The 22,089-nt window shown below is 40.4% G+C and overlaps 1 protein-coding gene across 1 annotated transcript; it reads right to left on the bottom strand.

Moving 5' to 3' along the window:
• Positions 1 to 3,340: 3,340 nt before the first annotated feature.
• Positions 3,341 to 20,759, bottom strand: cep120 (centrosomal protein 120). The gene is given in 20 exon segments (XM_068760882.1): positions 3,341 to 3,638; positions 4,314 to 4,456; positions 12,095 to 12,193; positions 12,398 to 12,520; positions 12,603 to 12,797; positions 13,375 to 13,467; positions 13,614 to 13,703; positions 13,988 to 14,176; positions 14,737 to 14,827; positions 15,316 to 15,498; positions 16,212 to 16,361; positions 16,594 to 16,783; positions 16,886 to 17,108; positions 17,280 to 17,525; positions 17,527 to 17,781; positions 18,263 to 18,411; positions 18,987 to 19,131; positions 19,233 to 19,347; positions 19,801 to 19,957; positions 20,711 to 20,759. Coding segments are annotated over 20 exon segments (3,183 nt in total).
• Between the last annotated feature and the right edge of the window lie 1,330 nt (positions 20,760 to 22,089).

Below are 22,089 nucleotides of genomic sequence, written 5' to 3'. Positions count from 1 at the left end.
GAGCGTTTCCATGAAGACGGCACCTTCTGCTGGGACAGGGACATGTTAAAAATGTAAGTGAAAATAGGCCCGAGCTGCTCAGCACAAGTTTTTAACAGTTGACCACTGATGTGGTCAGGGCCAGGACTTTTTTTTCTGCTTACATTTTTTTAAACACTGGATGACATTGTTTTCACCAAAGAAAGGGTTATGAGGAGGAACAGACATGAGGCATTCTTTTAACTCTCTATGCTTATCGCTAAAGTCAGAGACGTCAAATATTACATATCTACTCTCACTTATAAGCTTTGTGTTATGACGAAAAGGACAAGATTCTGGATGCAAGTGGCCGGAATGGATGCCTGCTGGACGCCTCCCTGGGGAGGTCTTCTGGAGGCCTCGGGGAAGACCTCGGACACGCTGGAGAGGCTATGCATCTTGCCTGGCCTGCAAACATCTTGGGGATCCCCGGAAGAGCTGGATGTGTTTAGGGGTCAGGGTTTGGACTTAAATTTAAATGCATGACTAATAAATAAATACTCTACTAATATAAAAATACACAACTAACATAGTGGGGGCACGGTGGTGTAGTGGCTAGTGCTGTCGCCTAATGGCTCAACTGTGAGACCTGTGTCTTACTCTAACTGCATGTTGAGGACGACAGGCTGAGATGACCTGAAGCGTTGTATAAACATGACTTCTAGCTCATAACAGAGGAAGATTTCAACAGCACGTTTTGTCTTTTGTCCCGCTTCTCAGTAGATGGGATGAGCTGGGAACACCTGTTCACCTCAGCGTTAAGAATCCTCGTCAACACAAACACACTGATGCAGCCATACTGTATGTGTAAACAAGGGGGTGACAGTGAGCTTAACATGTTGTTCGACATGAGATAACATGTGATTTCTGTCTACAGTTGAACTCCAGCTTCTTCTGCCCCCTTTAAATTCATAAATTCACATCCATACAGTATTTATATTTCCTTTTAAAATATAAGTACATTATACATTAAGTATATGTATGTTATTGTAGGATCCATTTAGCTACGTTCATATATATTTCCAAGTGCAGACTTTAAAGCACATCATCTTATAGAAGACGTAATTGTCGTGGTTTAAAATACCAGCAAGTACATGAAGTACTTTAAATGAGTTGTTCTTATAAGTAATCTTACATGCCAGTAATGTCTGGTCCAGTGAAGCAATATTTCTGCTAATATTTCTGTAATTGCCATATAATAAAGATATTGCAGTTTTATTCAACTGTTTTCTTTTAAATCAGATATGTAAAACAACTCCAACTTGTAAAAGAAAAAGAAAACAAAACACCCAACAACATTAGAAAACATTGTTTATTTATCAGAGTAAACATCTCTCCAGCGACTCTGCTCTTTAATCACCTAAATAAAGCAGAACGATATTAAAAAGAACAGGCAATAAGAATAAACACAACACTGCAATGGATTTCATCCTAAATTAATTTATTGGAGGCAAACACAAAAATCAGTCATATCTGACAGTACAAAAATAAATACATGCGTAAAGACTCTGCAGGTGAGAGGTGCGTGTGTAGGTTTTTCTGAGACTGCAGCTCCACCTGCTGTTAGATAAAAATGTCTCATCAGGAGACATCATCAATACTTTACATGAACTCATCAGCACACCTTCAAATTACTAGGGTTCTGTCACATCGGCCTGACTTCTGTTTGAGCTGTAAATCCCACAATGCTCAAACAGAGATAAGAGGAAGATGCCATTGCTTCTGCATCTTTAATTCATTTAACTTAATTTAGGATGATTTTATTTTATCTTAAGGTTGGATTCAGCTTAGTGCTGTGAAAACTGCAAAATCATGTTCAGCAGTCATATTTCTTTGTTGTTCTATCTTGCAGGTGACAATCCAAAGTGACAGCTGAGTGCACTTTCAAAGCGCTCTGCTGCAAGAAAATCTAATCAAGAAGATGGACAAGAAAATGTGGATTAATCTGCCAAATTTGTAAAATATCAGTAAATATTCATCGCAAGTTCTTAGAGCCCAATATAATGTTTGTTTTTTCTGACCAGCAGCTAAACAGACTGAAATTATTCACCTTAATATCATGAAGTTAAAAGTGGATAATAGTGGAAAGGTCTAGATTTATAATTGAAGAATCACACAAGCCAAACTAGTGGTATGATGCCTTAGAGAACGGTTTACATCGCAGTGATACTCAGAAGTCCACAGTTCTGCTTCATGTTGTTCAAACTGGATGAACAATGGTTGTGTTTTCATAGATTTAGAAAAGGTTTTAAGGATTTGGTCCCATATTGGAATGACATGGAAGAGGAAACAAGAATGGCTACTGACAAGCAGGAAGCATTTAAATCTATCAAAGCCACGCCATTCCAGAAGAAGCTGAGGATTACGTACTGAACTATGAAGGCACGAGAACATACGTGTAAAACACAGATAAAAAATACGTGAGACTAGCAATCACATCCGAAATCTCCATCATCGCCAAACAAATTTAGAACGCCCCCCCCCCACCCATAAAATAGGGTTAAAGTCTTCTAGTTTGCATTCAAAAGAAAAACTGAAGTCTTTTTTTTCCTGTACTGATGGTGGAGTACTGAAACTGACTCAATGTATTCAGATTTACAATGTAGATTCTCACTGAAGACATCAAAACTATGAATAAAGACATATGGAATTACCGTATGTAGTAAAAAAAAAAAGAGTAAAATAACTTAAAATGTGTTTTAGATTGGAGATTCTTTAAAATAGAATGAAAGAGCAGACATGTCCAAACATTTGACTAGTATTGGTCATATGATTGAACTGCTCTGTTATTCATTTGTCAGATTTATAATTACCATCTCAGCTGAATTGTGAACCCGTACACATCCATCCGGTTCACTTCCCGCTGTTGAGCAACGTATCCTTGCACAAAAAACATTGCAAAGTAACAGACGTTTTCTTGGAACTGACTTTGTACCACATAAGTCAAAGAATATCTTGCAGCTATGAGAAAACTTCCCATAATGACACATCTATCTCATTTATGACCAAGTGCTCTCAAAATGCCAATTAACTGCCATTTTGTTTTTAATGTCTTTATTTAAATATTGACAATGAATTATTTCATCTACTCTGGCATCGTCTCCTAATTGTTCCTCAAACCATGAAACCAATTCGTCAGCAGGGTTCACACACATCAGAGAAGGGATTCCTTCACACATGTATGTCTCAGAGTGACACGTAGCATTCAAACATCAGACGACTTGCTTTCCGTCTTTCTAGCTTTATGAATTCTATTTTCGCTGCTGCAATATTTAATCTAGAGCCTAAATCTATATTACAGTTTTGAAAACTACATCAGAGCTCAGATCAGATCCGGTGTCAGGAGCTGGCTCACATGCAGACTCAGGCGCGACTGTCTATGATTGGTCGGTTCCAGCAGCGGTCAGCAAGTCCCTCTCTCCGTCATGGCGTCCTGTATCCGTCTGTTGAGCTCAGCGATGATTCTATCTTCATGAGTGTAAACTCCTGTCCGAAGCAGAGTGTCCCTCTCCTCTAAAAGACGACTCAGGTGTTCATCAGCGCACTCACTGAGTGTCTGAGGAGGGGCGGGGCCACTAGCGGATGGGGCGGGGTCTAATTTATCCTCCTGCTGCTTTAATCTGTAAAATGCAATAATAATAATTTCATTAATTAAATATGATCCTAAATTATGAATTTATTTATTAAGCAAAAATATTATTCCATACAATTACAAACGTTAGCATGCTGCTGCTATTGTGCGTTACATTTTGCCTATATGAATCTATTTTAATGTTAAGACTCAAATTTTATGAAAATGTTTAACCAGAATGTTGACTGATTTTAACATTTCACGCTGACAGGGTGATTCCCTCACACTAATTAGCAATCTAACATGACCAAATTGCAGTATTATATTTTAAATTGGTATGTTAGCAGCTTTGGTCGTGATTAAAACTTTCTGTAAACTGTAACAAGAGAAAACATATCAGACTGTAAAAATGTTAAAAGCTACAAGTGGCGTTTCTTTTCATTTTGTCGGTGATTTATCTTCAGATTATTCCCTTAAATGCTCAAGTAATAATTTATTCTGTACAATGTCCCAAAAATAAATAATGTGAGACAAAAAAAAGTGAACCAGCAATTTTCTTATAAAAAAATTGCGACAGTTTAGCAAATTGTTTTATCTTTAACAATTCGAATATGTTAATTCAAAAGCTCAAAACATCTCTCAGTTATTTATGTGTAATTATTTTGAAAATGGTGAAGCAAAATAAATCATAAAGATCTGACATCATCATCATCATCATCATCACCTGTTGAGTTCGTTCCTGATGTTGTCCAGCTCCTGTCTATCTTGGACTGCCTCCCTCTGCTCTGTTGCTAGGTAACGCTGCCTCATGGACTCCAGCTCTGCTTCCTGCTTCTTCAGACGTACCATTGCATTTTCTTGCTCCCGCTGCAAACACACAAATCACATCAGCTGAGTTGGCTAATTGTTCGCCCCGTCATGTTATCACGTGAGGGTTTGCAGTCACTCCACGACCAGCGCAGTGATTTCAGACATGTTGACTTTGTCTGTTGTCTACAGATCAAATCTGAACTGAGAATATTTAAAAACAAACCTCTGAACCCACTGCTGAAATGTGTGCGGTTAAGATGCCAAGAAGCTGCTTGTCTTCATTACACAGAGTGGCGTTCGGTGATTAATTTGTCTGGTTTTACATTTTCATAAAGCCTCCCTGAAAAAAATGCTGCAGGACTTGGAGAATTCACACAAAGACCAACACTAAGCACGATGAGAACAGAAAGAAAACTTCGTAAAAATGTCTAAAAGCCATATTTCTCTCAGCTGCTCTGACCTTCACTTCAGAGTCAGCCTGGCCAGACTTCTCTCAAAATTACCCATAATACCAACCTGGGCTTTACAAGCTTACAGCTGGATGCTAATAAATCAAGAGTGTCTGAGGAGGGAAAACAAAAACACTAATCTCTGATTATAAATCAAGTGTGATACAGTTTAACGGTTGCAGGTTTATATCCCAAAACCTGGTGGGAAAATGTGCCTTCACAGAGTGACCGTAGGCTCGCACACACCAATGATTTCTGTTGAAACAACAGAAGCATTTGAATGAAACATAATGACTCATTTCAATTAAATCAAAGACGGTTGTCCGGTCACTCTGTTCTGGTCCGACCCAATTCCCATTGATCATTGCAAGGATTACAACATTACAGAGGAGGCGGGTGAAAGAAACGGGGCAGCAGGACTATCCCCTCGTACATTCAGGCCACCAAACCAGGAGAACACTTGCCGGTACTACTATCACTAATTTCTACTGCTGTAATGCAAGAAATGGTCAAAGTCCCGGGGGTGGGACAATATATTAGTCAGAATAGTGCTCTTTTAGCAAATTTACACATCCTTCTCATGCACATAACACACAAATGACATTCTTTCGCTGCTTCGCTAACGGGGTGAGGGGGTGATGTGAGAAGCTGGAATCTGTCTGAGTTCTGGTGATACAGAGCAGAACGACCAGCCAGCTGACTTTGGATGGGAAAGCTAACGGTTTCACATTATTGCGGAAACCTTCCATTTTCACACGCCTGGCCATCTCACATCCTAAGAGAGAGAAAAAAAACACACATTCACAGTCACACATGAAAAAACACAATCTCTCATGAACACATCATTCACACACACAGACACACACACACGGTGTGTTGACACAGACCCAGCTCTCTGTGGACCATTAGCCGTCTGTATTACAGGCCGTTTTAGGGCTAATTACTACAAAAACAAACATGCTAAACATTTTCTCTAGTGCCCGCTGCCAAGGACAATCTGAGACCGGGTCCTGAAACAATTAGAGGATGAGGTGATACTGAGGCCTCGATGGGGGGGAGAGGAGGAAGACGGGGCGAAGGAGAAAAGCTACTAAAACTCATGGCGTTGCAGCAGATCTATTTTACATCATGAAGTTATATTCATGGTTTGTTCGGGAGCCTGGGTAATGCAAACCCTTCGCTGCGGTGAAGGGCTCCCTACACCTGCTGACCTTACTTGCTGCAGCCAATGATAAACTTGATGTATGCTTTACTGTCCCCTCTTTATTTAGCCATTGTTTTCTCTATTTCCAACACTGTAAGGATTTGTTGAATATTAATTAAAAGAGCTGATAGCTGCAGCCCGGTGGGTGCAGAAGACGAGAATGTAACTTTCAGCGCAACATAAAACGTCAGAAGCTGGTTTGTCGCGGCAACCTTTGAGTTCAAATGAACGTGGGTCAGGATGAAGATGTCCAATAATCATCCACTAGGCGACTGGGGCAGCAGAAAGCGCTCTGCGTTTGTTTAAATATTATTAAAGAGTAAAACAATAAATGAAGAGGATGTTATTCTTAACACGCATGAGATCACACAAGAAACTTGATGCCATCCTGTACAAAGCAGCTTGGCAGCAGAAGATGACGTCCAACAGCTCAGGCAGGCCAAATGACGGCGAACTCGAGGAAACCCAGGCGAGCTGCATCCAGATGGAAGACAGTCTGGGTGGGGGGTGGGGGGTGGGGGGGTGGGGGGGTTGGGGGTAAATGACCAGAGTGTAACTTCTCCTCTCCCCCCAATCAATTACTCCCTTCTACTTTCAGAGGTCAACAGTTGGAGCAGATGTGGGAGGACGTCTCATACAAACACTTTCAACCCATCGCTCACATGTGGACACACTTTTCTCAGAGGTAGTTTTCAGAGCAGCTTCGCCACCTGTAGGGGTTCAGTGGGAGTTTATTATCGGTGCTGCATGAGGTTGCATGTGCATGTGATGGGTAAAGCATGGACACAACTGTATTTACCTATCCTGTGGTTATAGCAACAAATCCGCTTAAACATTTTAAACCAATTGTTTCTTTTTAGCGATGACTCACTGACCAATAATTGCAGCTCTATTTTAACATCTGAAATTAAACATAATATCAGGGAAAAACAGATGTGATAATTTTTCGTTTCTGCGACAGACAGTATATTAGATATTGAAAAAACCACGGGAAAATTACTCACTAGCTCCGTTTGTGAATAATTTATCATTGTATAATGTTATGAATATTTTTCAATTGACATTTTTACCAGTACCAATTCCAAATTTGGGGCTAAATCTACACCTAATATGGGCCTACCACTCCAGCTGTAGCTTGTGAACCATTCTGATGAGGAGTGTGAACAAGATCCCGCCAGAAAAAAGAAAGAAAAAAAATAAAATGTTAAGCTTTTATTGTGAAGGTGTCATAATCGTTCTAGAATTCGTGCAAGCAAACAATCAGTGGAGGCCTGCATCTGTGATAAATTACACTGCCTTGTGTATGGTGAAACTATAAATTATGCAGGCTGGGCATGAATGATGGCAAGAATGCAAATGAACACCATAAACGCTGCCTCTGTATTATTATCATCTGTCATTGACATGGCTTGCTGGTCCAGATTTAAGTGAAATGGTACCATAATCACTGAGCAAAGGTCTAAGGAACCCGTCTCACCAATCGTAACTCCAGCTCTGATGAGATTAGATTAACACACAGGGTTACATAACTCTCCGGTTGCTTTATATCAGCTGTGGATTTAGTGTCTGGAAGGGGTTAGATCAGTATTTACAGGCTGCTCTGTTCACTTTTTACAGCGATAAGGAGGAGATAAGAGACACAGGAGCAGAGTTTAAGAATGTGGTGTGTTTGTCTGCGATAGAAGCCGCGGTCGGGTCCGAACACCTCCAAATGTAAAGATAAAAACTGATCTCTCTGTTATTCTTTGACTCCAACCGGGCGTGGTTTGAAATGTATTGATATTCGTGAAAATGCATATCTGAATTTCAATAAAAACAGGAATAAATTAAATGGCAGAATGTATTTCTTAAAAGTTCCGTACATATATTAAATATTTTTGGATTACAAGTACATTAATTGTTTCAGCTGCTTGACACCCAGTTTCTGATACTTTAAAAAAATTTCAGTTTATACTTACAGCATAGGAGCAACTTTATCATTAGAACAACTTATGGCTATCAGCCTGATTTGGTGACATCACTTTTAGTTTGCCATTATTTAAAGCCTCGGAACGAACACAAGGATTTACAAAACTCGGAGTTCTGTTAATGTTTTTTTTGTGTGTTTTACCCCAGCAAGGCTGAAACCATCTAATAAATAGAGCAGCGGTCTACAAACCTGTTATGGTGAATATATGATGAGACCTGTTTTGCTCCTCGCTCCTTAAACACTAGCACCATAATATTCCAGGATGTTAGACGACATGCTGCATCTGCTGTTTGTGAGACAGTTTCATAGAAACAGGCTACCAGCATCCAGATGATGAACTGAAGCAAACCGACTGACTAATCAACAAGGACGTGCATTAAATTTGATACTGAAACATTTCTAAAATGTTTCGCGGTTTTCACACCATAAACTCAATCTGAATGTTTGTTCCTTCCATCATCTATAACCAGGCTTGTTTTTGCAAAGGCGTTTTTCTTTATTAAAACGTAACATCACGTCTCATTTTCCAACTCTTTCTGTTCAGATGTATTTATTCTGGCAAACTTCAGGCTTTTATGGAGCAGAAATAATCACATAATTACTTGATTAATCGACAAGAGATTGTATTTTTATTATCCATAATAATTTTGGAGTATTCTCTTTATGAATACTCTGTTTTTCTTGGTTCTTGTTTGACAGTAAAGGACAGCTGGTCAGAGGAAAGAAGTTGTTCAGAATGTTTTTTTCAGACTGATTAGAACAATTAATCTTTATTAGAGACAGGTTTCTGGACAAATTAAAGTAACTGACGAGCCAGAAGAGAAAAACAAGCATTTATTGTATAAACTATATGATGCACGTGGTGGGTTGTTGTTTCATTCTCCGTCTGTCTGCTTTGGTTTCCTCCCTCTACCAAAAAACATGCATTTAGATTCTTTAAATAAACATTACATCTAATGGTCAGCAGGGGGAGGTTCAATTGGTTTCAGATTGTGTGTTAACCTATGAGAGAATTATTCTCACATCATTCATCATCACAGAACACAGCTGTAGTATTTAGTAAATTATTTTCTCATTAGGAAACTATCTGCTTATTTTTACGTTGGTCAAGGCATACTGTCAAACTCGAAGCTTGAAAACAGTAGCCCAAAAATAATCTGGTAATTTTGCATTTGACAACAACGCACATCTTTGTATTATAATTTCTTACCATACTTCCAATCCCTTTCTTTAATATTTGATGGTTGCTGACCAGCCAATTACAAATGAGAGAGTGGTTTAACTTATTATATTTATGAACAAGTTGTTAAAAAATAATTTTGTAATCTTTAACTCCTGGATCATCTAGAGACTGACTTTACATCCTAACGTGAAAAATGTACCATTTCTCAAAAGTCAACTCCAGGTAATAAAACTGAGACAAAATTCTAATATTAAAACCCTGTATCCAATGAATACCATTTATTCGACATTTTTTCTCTCTCGCTATTTTGCAGTATTATCAGTTACACTTAAGGTTTTCGACTGATCTCCAATCAATTAAATTCACCATCATAATAAAAAAAACCAGATTTGTTCACTTGAGGAGACTGACCGTTGTTTGGACTTTTGTACTGACAGGTCCTGTTACTGTTGGGCTTTATAAATATTTCAACATATTCTGACCTACTTTCTTTTTAATTAGGACCCCCTCGAAAACGAGATGGATGGTCTCAAGGTGTTATTGCGCCCAATAAATGAATGTTAATATACTGGCTGATAAAAAAGAACAAGTTTAGTTACCCCCCATCCAGCTTTTAAAAAGTCAACTTTAGTTGACTGAACTCCAGTCTTCAAAAATACCAAGTTTAGCTCCTCTGCTCAGAACTTTAATCTCTTTGTCCCAATATTTTTGCTTTGAATAGACCAACTTAAGCTCCTTGTCCCAATATTTTGAATTTAAAAAGCTAACTCTCTGATCTAATACCTCAGAGCTGTCTGGATATTAAATCTCGTTCTGCCTCTCTGGCTGCCCGCACCTCCCGGTTTGAAAAGCACATTATTCCTCCAACAAGAATTTTTATGATCCAACTTGAACTAAACAGCACGCCATGCAAGGCGCTGAGAGGAGAGAATAAATAGACGAGGAGAGCCCGGGAAAAGCCAAACAAGCGCCTGCTTTAAAAACCACAGAGCGCCAAGACGGATGGTCGTGTAAACACAGGCCTGATATTTTATAAAAAGCGAGAGTGTGACATCTGAATAGTTAGCGCTGGCTAGCTTATAGCTCAAAGCAGTCCCAAAGATGATTAATAGGTGGGGGGTGACACTCAGCACTGAACCCCCTTAGAGATGCATAAATCATACTATGTTTTCTTTACGATGATGTGGTACTTAGAGGGGGGTGGGGGGGTGGGGGGGAGGATGGGCATGGTAAGAAGGAGAGAGCGAGAAGGAGAGCAAAGAAAGGCAGGAAAAGAAAAATAGTCCTGAAAATGAAGTGTGAGAAAAAAAGAAAATAGGGCGTGAAAAAGTGTGAACTACAGGGACAGGAGAAAGAAAGATTAGACCATCTGACGGTTGTAGAGAGCAGCCAAAAAAAAAATTAGGTTAAGAAAGAAAGAGGGAGTGAAAATAGAGGGGGGGAAGTGATGCAAAAGAAAAGAGAGAAACAGAAAAGAGTAAAACTGTCTATGCAGTTTTCCAGCTGGTTGACGTCAGTAACAGTTATTAGTTTGTCAGATAAGAGCTGTGTATGTGTGTGTGCTTACATTAGACTTAGGATAACTAAAGCCCCACTTAGTGGTGTATGTGTGTGTGTGTGTGTGTGTGTGTGTGTGCGTTGTTAAGAGGTGGCTCTCACACATTGTCTACTTCACCTCAGCTAAATATTTGGCTCTGGTGTAAAAACACACCTCTCTCTCTCTCCCTCCCTTTCTTTTCCCTTCACTCAGGCTAATTTAACCAACGGGATGATGCACTTCCACGGCCGCCCTGCGGCGGGTTCTAGACGCACGCCATGCCGGGTGTCACAGAGGCCCTGTGTGTTATCTCCTTCCCTCTGCAACTGACCAAACGCTGCTTTTATAGAACACCCCTGACGTTTTCCATTTCTGTTCTCAAAAACCTCACGTTTAATTTGTTCACACATCCACGATTGTCACCATAGTGATCAGTCGGGTTGCGAAGTGGGAACAAAGTTGGATGAACAAGACGCTGAAAAGTACATCGAACTATAAGCCTGTGCACGGCGGATGAGGCACTAAATACATGGACTTTTTCATGGATCTGATTGGCCATCAGTGCCGTAAAGCTTGCTAATAATCAAGCATCAATCATTAAATTAAACTTGTAACCTGATTATAGCTCTAGAGGCAAAGTTAAGGAAGCAAAGAAGTGAACAAACTCAAGCTATGATTCTGTCACAACCAGAATGTGAAGTGGCATCTTGACATTTTGCTGCTAATGTTTCCATACTTGTGCTAAACTAATTTTAATCTGAGCCAGTGTGCACATCCTCATCTGTCTTTCCATACATTAACACATGCATTCAGTGCATATACTGTACATGTGTACTCGTGTGTTTGTGGATGCTTCCACAACCGTGATGTAGTGCCAGCTGACGGATGCCGGCTGGGCTGAGCTCAGTTTCCTCTGCTCGCCCCGTGTCTTTAAACAGAGCTGTTAAATGTCCTAACACTGTCAGATCCCCTCCAGCAGCAGATTAAAAACCTCCAGTGTTTGATCTCTCAGATGTCCCAACACAGAAAAACTACTATTATCTGCTGTGAAATATGACTGCTGTCAGGACAGCAGCCCGAGCCTGGCTTTCCATGACGGAAAGCTGAATATGAATCATTTAACCCCTTGTCGTGAGAAAAAAGAAAATAGAAAAAGACATTTGAAGACATCAGCAATCACAATGGGCAATCCTTGAGATATTTTGCTAATGAATCATTAGCAAAATGAATTCATAGGACAATAACTGTGAGGAGCTTTTCTATGATGTTTAAATTTGCTTCAGGTAAAGCGACACCGCTTGATAAGGTACTCTCTGGTGGTAGTTTTCCACACGTGCTCTAGAAGATCAGTACCTGTTTGAACCTGGCCAGCTCTTTTAAGGCCCGCCCCCACTGTTGCTTGTAGTGCAGCTTGGACTTGGTGGTGGTCTCCAGCTTCCTCTCCAGCTCCACCTTCAGAGTAACAGACAGTTAATATTCCCCTTCTGTTGACTGATAAACGATGAGCATGAACCCAAAACATTCATTCATTGTCCCAACCACTTAATCCGTTATTGGGTCGCGGGCCAAGCTGGAGCCAATCCCAGCAGTCTCACCACATATGTTCTTTATTTTTCCCGGTACCCTGATGGTAACCACGGACAACCAGCTGATTACCTTCTCTAGAGTTAGCAGGTTGATCTCTGACTGCAGTCTGAACTCGGGTCTGACATTCTGTTGTTCCCTGTAGAGCTGGAACTCTTTCTCCAGCCGCTTATACCGTGACTCCCAATCTGAAATCTGGAAAACGGAATCCAAGAAAGAAGAATTTGGTTTTATTTAAACTCATTCCTACACAAACAGCAGTTCTCTCTCTCCGAACCTGCTGCAGCAGCCGGGCTCGCTCCTCCTCCATCAGTCGTTCTTTGTTTCTCTCCAGCACCAGTCGGTGGTCACACTCCTCCTGCAGCCTCCTGCTGGTCTCCTCCGTCTCCCTCCGGGCAAGTTCGCGCTCTGCCTGCAGCTTCCTCTGGATCAGGTCGTGCTCCACCCGCAGCTCCCTCTGCAGCCTCTGCGTCTGAACACGATGATAGTCAGACAGAATCGCTACAATAACAGTTTCACACTGTGCTTCCACTCATACAGAAAAGCAAGATATACAGTAATTTGCTATTATTTCCATCATTAATTAATGATAATTAATAAAATGTAACTCCTTTGATGATGTTACTTTGACATTTGTTAGAGGAAATGTTTAATTGGTTTATGTCTATAATTATCATTTTTCTATTGATCTTAGATCAGCTATTGTCAACAATTTATTCTATAATTTAAAATGAAGAAATTACATAATGTATTTCTTACTGTTCTAATTTATTTCATGGAGGTCCCATGACAGAAATATATTCTGATATATATATTTATTCATATAATATAGATTAATAAAATAATATATTAAGATTCAGTCCATTAAATTCAACTATAAATGTAAAAAACACAACATGTTAAAAGCACCTTTATAAGTAATCTAAATAAACAAGCACAAAACATGACACTGAACAGACGCTGTGTCTAATAATCTGTATGAATGTCATTATTTATTAAGTAGAGTGTATTATCTCAACGTAGCACGCAGTGTAAGAGGCGAGTCCGACCTCCAGCTCCGCCTCTGCCAGCTGCTTCTCTCTTTTCTCCAGATCAGACAGCGTCTTATGGAGCTGCTCCTCCAATGCATTATACTCCACCTCCTACAAGCAGACAGAGGTTTCAGGATGAGACATTAAAAGAGTCAGATTTGAGTGCCGCATGGGTCAGTGCCAACAGGACATGTTGCATATATAACGTAATGTCTGAACATTGTGTGTATTTGTGCAAGTCGCTGTGAGCCCTGCACCTTCTTCTTGACCAGAGATTCCCTCTCTCTGTCCCGCTTCTTCCACTCCTCTGCCAGAGCCTGCATGTGGCTCAGCTCCTTCTTCCTCAGCTGAAACCAACAACAAGTTTAAATACTTTATTCTGCATTCATATTTCACTCAGCATTATGTCAAAGAGTTATTATGAGGGTCAAATATCACATTTTCCACGTGGGCCTAATTGATAAATGGACTATTTATTATATTAACTATATCCGCGTGTATTTTAGTCATTTACTGTAGTATAAGGAGCAATAAATACATAATGTCAAACTGTTCATAAAGTAAAATATGATATAAACTTGATTTTATCAGTACGTTTGATGTGTCTCGCTATTTTCAGTCCTGTTTTTACCTGATCATCAAACAGATCTTCCTGCTCCTCCTTCCACAGCTCCAGCTCCAGAGCTGTGCGGTACTCCAGGGTGTCTCTGGGACCGCTTGGAGCCTCGGGGGCCAGTGGGACAGGATTCAGGCAGGGATCAGTGCAGGGTCTGGGTGCTGTGGGGTGGCAAGGTGGCCTTATAGGGACTGCAGGTTCATTCTGTAAATAAAGACCGGGAAAACATGACTGCAAAACTTCATACAGCAATCTGTCAGTTTAGTAGGTACCCCAGTGAAACTTTAGAGCATCTCTGTGAGGCATAAAAAAGAATTGTCTCTGCGACCGGATATTTAAAGCCACTTAATAACACATGAATGCCAGGACACACTAAGAGACTTTTTATGTAACACCAAGCTATGAGGCAAAAGTATAATTTTTAAATAATAAAGTGGTACAAAAACTGCTCCTCAGAGGGATACTGATGTTCAGATGAGCAATCAAAGCTATAGAAAATGTATTATGTATCTTAAATATTAAAATTAAATTACAAATGTATTAATTTAATACATTTTAATATCAGAAAAATAAGGTTATTTGGATATTGTAATGTATGCATTCCTTTATTAATAGATTATGTGATTGGAGTTTTAAATAAGGACCATCCAATAAGCAAAAACATCATTTTGTATATCACAGAATTACACCAGCATGCGTGCTACGACTGAATTCTGGATGTTCACAATAAGAACACACACACACACACACACACACCCTCTTACCTGTGAAGAGTCAGACACAAATATTTCTCTGGCTTTAATTAATCCCAGGTCCTCCAGGGTCGCCACATAACTCAGCTCTGCCACCTTTTCACTGAGAATAACAGAAGAAGTTGTTGAACCCTGGCTGACATGCATCACATGAGGAGTGCTTATTGCTAGGATGAGCATATAGTTTATATATAGCAGCTCTTTAGTCTGTGGTTTGCTCTGCTGCCTATATGTTGAAAATTACTGGATGCTTTTCTCTGCTCCCTCTCTTTGTTTTTGACTCTCCTCCTACCTGTCCTTGTCTCTGTCTCTCCCACGCTGTCTTTCTACCTCTCTCTCTCTTCCTCAACCCAACCGGTCAAGGCAGCCCACTTTGAGTCTTGGGTTCTGTTCAAGGTTTCTGCCTGTTAAAGGGAAGTTTTCCCTTGCCTCCGTCACCAAAGTGCTTGCTCTTGTGGGACAAGTTGGGTTCTATCTTTCCCTGCTACATCTGTAAAGTGCCTTGATATAACGTTCTATTATGATCTGCCGCTATAGAAATAAAAAAAAGAATTGAATTAAATTGAAGTGTCAGTCTGGGATGTTTCTTACTGGTGTGTTTTGGTCACGGGGATCCGTTCTTGATGAGTTTGTTTCCATCTCTGCTCTCCTGTTGATGCCGTGAATCTGCTCCTCTCAGAGCTCAGCAGGGGAGACAGTTGGATGGAGGCTCGTCCGATCAGCTGGTCTCTGCTGGTGGAGTCTCTGTGCCACACCTCAACCACCAGAGGAACTCTACAGCATGCACACATGTAAATGTCATGTAAATTCAAACATAGCATAGCATGAACCAAAAAACAACACTCACTGTTTCTTTGAACAGTGGTTCTGACTGTGATTTTTGGTGAGTGAATTGAATAATCCGGATCAGAAATTTTAATTTGGTGGTATGTTAACAAAAGTTTCAAAGTGATCCAGAATCTGGGATCTCTTCTGGATCATCACCAACATTTAAACATCTGTTCCTGATAACATTACCAACATTTTCTGAAGATTTCATCAAGATCCGTCCATAACTTTTGCTAACAGACGGACGGACAAATAGTAGACGGACAAAAACACTGACAAAAGCATAACATCCTTGGCGGAGTATCAATCTAACAAACAGCAATGAAGCCGGAGCCTGTTTGGCAGTTATAGTCATGTCGACACACAATCCTACTGCACCACCTGCTGGACCAACATTGTTCTGCAGGAAGTATGAAACGTTTTGGAACTAAATTTTCTGAAAGGCTTTCCTTATTCATCATGCACCCAGATAATATAACATAAAGATGCTATATTGTAGTGTAAACTCAGTTGTCAAGGTACTTGTAGTTCCATTCAATACATTCTTAGAGTTTGAATTAGATTAATTAAATTTCGGATTCATGTTGACATATTTTAATATGAAATAGAATACCAACAACAAGGGGAGAGAGTAATAAAAATGGGTCTGACGCCTCTACCTGAGGAAGGTGTCCCGTAGATGATGTGGCAGAGCGGCAAAATCAAAGGCGCAGTAAGACTGAGGCAGAGACACCTCCATGTTCCTCTGTACCTCCACAGGAGGGTTGGTGATGATGGGCGCTGGACTCCCAAAAAATTGGTACGAATATCTAAAATACAGCAAACATCCCACCGTCATTAAATGTTAGAATATAAGAACTGCTGCACTGCTGGTTTGGAAGGCTGGCTGTTTTCAGGGCTAAAATACATAAACTGATAGAAGTACAAAAACACATTTTAACATACACCTATGAATATAATGTTTTTCTTTCCTTTCTGCATTAAGTATTCAGTGGCTGCTTGTAGATGTGACCCAGTCCAAATGCAGATGAAGACTATCACCTGATCGTAGCAGCGATGGGGTGTGTCAGCCTGAGACCTCCCAGGCTGTGGAGGTCCAGAGTGAAGCAATAGTGATGGGCAGAAGATGGGATAGAGACTTTGGGAGCAGAGACACTGACAGATGATGCACCGCCGTCGGCTGCAGCTTCAGTATGGCTCTCCTGTGGCACAAAAACCTGCAAATCTGGAGCTGGACAGAGGGAGAAACACAATTATCATTCTTTGGCTCAGTCCAAACTGCGGATGACTTGCGGATCCCAAACCTCACCTGTCTGTCCGCCTTGCTTTTTACCTTGCTGAAGCTCTTCCAACAGACTCTCTACATCGCTCTCTGTATGAGAGGAAGGCGGCGGAAGAGGTGGAGCAACTGGAGGAGAGTCCAGGAGTTTTGGGACTATAGAGGAGCTTTGAGGTCTCTTGTCAGGAGGAGGAGGAGGAGCACAGTGAGGGAGAGAAAGATGGGGAGAAGGATGGAACTGTGTGTGAGCTTCAGTTCCTTCTTTGATCCTGGCAGACTGGTGAAAGAACAGACAATGCAGAGTGATGCTGAGTGAAGCCAAGTTTCTGTGTTCAAACCATGGGACACTCACTGTCCCAGAGTCAGAAGGTTTTTGGTATCACCATCTAATGCCCTGCCCACACAATTAGATTGAAATGATCCAAGGATGTTTCCTCAGTTTGCAGACCTGTGGTGGGACATCCTCCCTCCTCAGGGTGACAGACACTCCTACAGTTGGCTGCAGGTCGGCAGGCAGAGCCGGCAGCTTCTGTTTGATGCGGTTTGGAGGTCGGAGCACAAATGCTCCCTCCACAACTGCCGCCTTGTTCTCCACATCCACAGAAGCAGCAGACAGAGAAGAGAGAGAAACATCTGTGCTGCCAAGAGAATAATTCCCACAGCACAGGTGGATCTAAGGACAGACAGGGTCATAATAATGAAGGCCAAGAAGACGTGGATGTGCGCGAGCTGCTCAATACACCCTGCGTCACCTGTAAGCTGGGCTGCTGGGACAGGAATGTCTTGAGGATCCGCTGGCTGCTCCGAATGCGAACAGAGGCGCGCTCGGGCTCAAAGTCGGGGCTCAGCAGGTTGTGGAAAGGCTCACTGGTGATGTCGTTTCCCAACATAGAGTAGTAGAAGAAGAATTCTGAGCCCTCTGCGGACAGTTTCATCGTGCTGGGAATCAACTGTGGGAAAAGAGGAAATCACGGTTGTTTGATTTTATTGGCTTTAACAATTCAATACATTGATTAGTTGCAATGATTCAACATATTTGGCTGTTAATTAATTAATCTAAAACATGCTGATAAATAAATGCTGCACGTATAATTTAAGACAACAAATTTGATTAGTCAGCTGTTTATAATCAAATGTCACCTTAAATATTTTTAATCTAACTGATTTTGATTTTTGTTTTGCCAAAAACTATCTGTTTCTGTTTAGCATTATTTATTTAAATTTAGCTAAGTGGATGGAAAAAAAATATCACAAGTTGAGGAGAGCAACAAGGTGAGAATCGCAGTGAGACAGTTTCTGTCGTAACGATGCAGAAATGTCTGAATGTGGCATAATGTTGGCAATATTATTAAATGATCTGCAGAAACCTTTTACAGTCTTGTAAGAGCTCAGGTTAGAATGTATCGCTCAGTGGGAGTGCACCACGCTCACCTGTTCCAGTTTGGTAGCAAAGGCCACAGTGACTGACAGGACAAACATGTCAGAGCAGTGATCTGCAGGGCCGACTTGATGGTAACCCTGATCTGGAATCAGTGTGGCTTCCAGGTTTTCTGGTAGAAGATCAGTCAATGCAGGAGAACCTAAAACATCAGATCAGCAGGAATTCTGAGATTTAAAAAAAGGTCTGATTGTTTGCTGTGAGGCAAACATCTCACATTCACCTTCTTTTCTGGACTTACTGAGGCTAGCCATTAAAAAACATTAAATATATCTAACACCAACCATATTAATTACAATTCTCCTTCTTTTCCAGAGCATGTTAAATATGGCAGCCATTCAAAAGGTTTATCTTGTGATAGAGATTTTAGTATGCACGTGCATGAGGTACGAGTAAGTGTTGGATGCACATTTACTACAGAAAATGCAAAAGAGAGATTGAAGGATTTGAATCACTGCAGACTATTTGACCAAACAAGTAAAATTTTATTTTGGAAAAAATGCAAGTCAGAAAATCAGGTTTGACTTTGCACTGACAGACAGACGGCCAAGAATGAGTTAATCATAAAAGGTGCTTCTCTATTAGAGATTGCTTTTAGTCACATTACGGATTACCGGTAACAAGAAATTGTAGGTTCATTCAGCATCGTACTGGTTACCAGTCCTCCGCGCCTTGCAACGGAGCGCAATAAGAAAGCAGTATAAATAACCAGCAAACCTTGTCGAGGTGGGGCCTTCTTGGCTTTGAACCTATCAGGAGATGGCATGGAGGACTTGCTGTCGCTCTCAAGCATGATGCTGAGGAGGATGGATGGCTTCTGCTTGGTGTATTTACTGCTCAGCAATGGATACCAGCGAGGCTCCTGAAAACAAATGTCACCTTTACTTCAATAGCCCCAGCAGCTGGATTGGACTGATCCAACTATTCCAACATGTCGCCTACACAGACAGAGAAGAGGCTCACCTGTTTGGCCTCCTGCACAGATCGGAGGTCCAGGATGATGTACCCGACGCTCTCTTTCCTCTTACTCACAGGGTCAAAGGTGAAACACTGAAGCTTGATGGGAGTTCTCTGCAGCCTGGAAGGACATTTGTTATTTCTTCATGGAATTCTAAATATGTAGTCGCCTGTATTATAAACTATCCAAGATATAAAGCCAAAACAAACATTAACTACAGTAGCAATTATTTTGAAAACCAATGAATAATATAGATTCAGTTTCTCATTTTGATGTTGTGAAACTTTAAACTGCAGTGGATGGCAGCAGCTCAATCCACAAGGATTTGTTTTGGAAATCGGAGGCTAGCCGGTTTAAGTCAAGCGTGGTGATTGTAGCAGGAGATGTGTCAGTTCACCTGCTGAGCACTGCTGAAGTGCCATTGAGCCAGGCATCAAATCCCAAAACCACTTCCAGGGTGCCACCACATGGCTGAGTCTCACTCGATAATCTCTCTCCATAATTGCCTGTCTGTGTGTGTGTCTTGGGGATTAATAAAGTATCTTAAAATGTAAAAGTGTAAACGCTGCAGACCTGTGTTGGTGAAGCGTCCTGCGATCGAGCTCCCAGGCCAGCTCGGTGCTGAACTGTGGCTGATCTCTGTGCTCTACTGGATCTGTGGCCAACTGCTCACCATCGAAACTCGCCTGGACCAGCAGACTGAGCCGGGAACTCTTCGGGAAGTGACGACCTAAGCATGGAAAGACAGGTTTACACAGTCGGGAGCAATATTACTAATTTTGAACCCCTGAATTGCATCTCTCATAATAGCACACATTAAAAATCAGATGCTAAAGTATGATCACTTCATATACTTTAGCAGTGTCTAAATTTAAGAGCTTTATGTCTGAACACCAAGACATAATAAGAAACAAAAGCGCACGAAAACTCAAATTAAGGTAAGTCACATGTATTTTAGATGCTATTCCGCGTAGAGCATTGACATACATTTCTTTTTTCTATCAGGAATGGGCTAAGATTCGGTAGGAACATTGCCTAAATGTTGATAAAAGCTAATCTCCCAGTTTTGGAGATGCCTGTCATTAAGCGGTAGAATGGTGTTGAAACGACAGCAGTCACTAAGAGTAGCATTTTGTTTCCCATATTGGGAAGAACACTTGTACTATCTGTTGTGTTGTGCTAGTTACACTTTGATTTGTTTATTACATACATCTGATAAATAGTATACTTTGACAACAAACAGATTCTAAAATATAATAGAAATCGAATCACTGTATTGCACATTCCAAATATTTTCTAGATGTGCTAAAATAATTGTGATAGTAAAATACACTTTATGGTTGGATTAACTACATCAGCTAGCAAACAATGTCACAAGCAACAGGCTGCCCTTAGTGCAGGAGTGAAACACTATAGCAACCATTAGAAACTCAACAACAAATGAATGGCAGGTTGGACAGGTTGTAGCACGTCTGCAGCTTACCTTCTAGGATGGATACAACGATAAGAAGTTGATCTGACTTCGAAGCCATAATGACACTTGACAGCTTTCCCAGGAAGCGTTTCAACTCATAATTCCCGAAATTCAAAATTTATTTAACTGCTCAGTTTTACTCGTAACTAAAAAGCTCAGACAAATTGTAAACACAGACTTCACTTTAGTTGACTTGTCCGTTATGGGAAGCTTTGTTGTCAAGCTTTGGCGCCACCCATTTTGTTTTTGAGAGCGGAAGTGACGACAGAGACACGCGAGACTGTAGCGTCCCCTACTGGTCGGAATTAGATCAGCAGCGGTAGGACCAGGTCTTCAGGCTGCATACTGGTCTTCTATGTTAATTTTACAGCCAATTACGGAATACAAGATATCAAATGAATCATGTTATAAATTAAGTAAATATATATGTTAAAATGAATCTCACTTCACTTTTAACTATGTAATATTGGATTGAGTCATTCTAAACAAAGGACAAGCAAATTTATAAATCATTTTACATAAATAAAATGTTGATTGCTCTGTGTTGCTGAATTATACCTGGGTAAAATAATTGTCCAATACTTGACTCTTTAAATGGTTGGCCTTAATGGTGTTGATAATGCATCTCTAGAAAAGCACTCAGAGCGCGCAGACCTCCGCCGAGCAGCTCATTCCCCTCATAATTACAGTTACACCATCCACATGGTGATCTGGATTATCATCAAAAGGTTATAAATTGTTCTTGGTATCTTTATACATCAACCATGAAAAGTAAAATGGAATCGGAGTTGATGTGTATTTTTAATTGATTTTTGAATCCATAAATGGGGTTTTCAATGTTAAAATAATAATGATTTAGTCTCCTCTCTAAATGCTCCACTATTGGCATCCAGTAGTGGAAACGAAAATATGTGATCAGTTTCTAACTCCGTTAGAGCCAGTAGAGAGGCCTACATAATCTATCCATTATACCTCAGTGTGTCTCCTGTCATTCAGCATGACGTATATATAAATTAAATAACTTATTAGAAATGCCCTAGTAAGATATAGACAGTATTACACTATAAAAATATTCAATTGTGTGCAGCACTTAGTTAAAACAAACAAACACATACAAATGAATATATATAAACATCCTTTAATCATGATTGCCAAACATATGAATTAAGGCATATACAGTATAAAAAAAGCAACAGCAGGGTTCATGTTTATACGATTTAGGTGTATTATTAACTGGATATACTGGGTTGAACAAACTGAACATATCAAGCAGCCTTTATCGGACAACACTGTGTCTCCAAAAAGATGACAGCATTTTGTAAACAGAGTTCATAGCACTATATTCAAGTAATATAATTATCACTGATACTATGCAATAAGGTACTGTG

Source organism: Brachionichthys hirsutus, chromosome 4 (genome assembly GCF_040956055.1).
Source record: "Brachionichthys hirsutus isolate HB-005 chromosome 4, CSIRO-AGI_Bhir_v1, whole genome shotgun sequence".
NCBI classification, from domain to species: Eukaryota; Metazoa; Chordata; class Actinopteri; order Lophiiformes; family Brachionichthyidae; genus Brachionichthys; species Brachionichthys hirsutus.
Note: the sequence above shows the minus strand (reverse complement) of the source record. Positions and strands in the feature narration are given on the sequence as shown.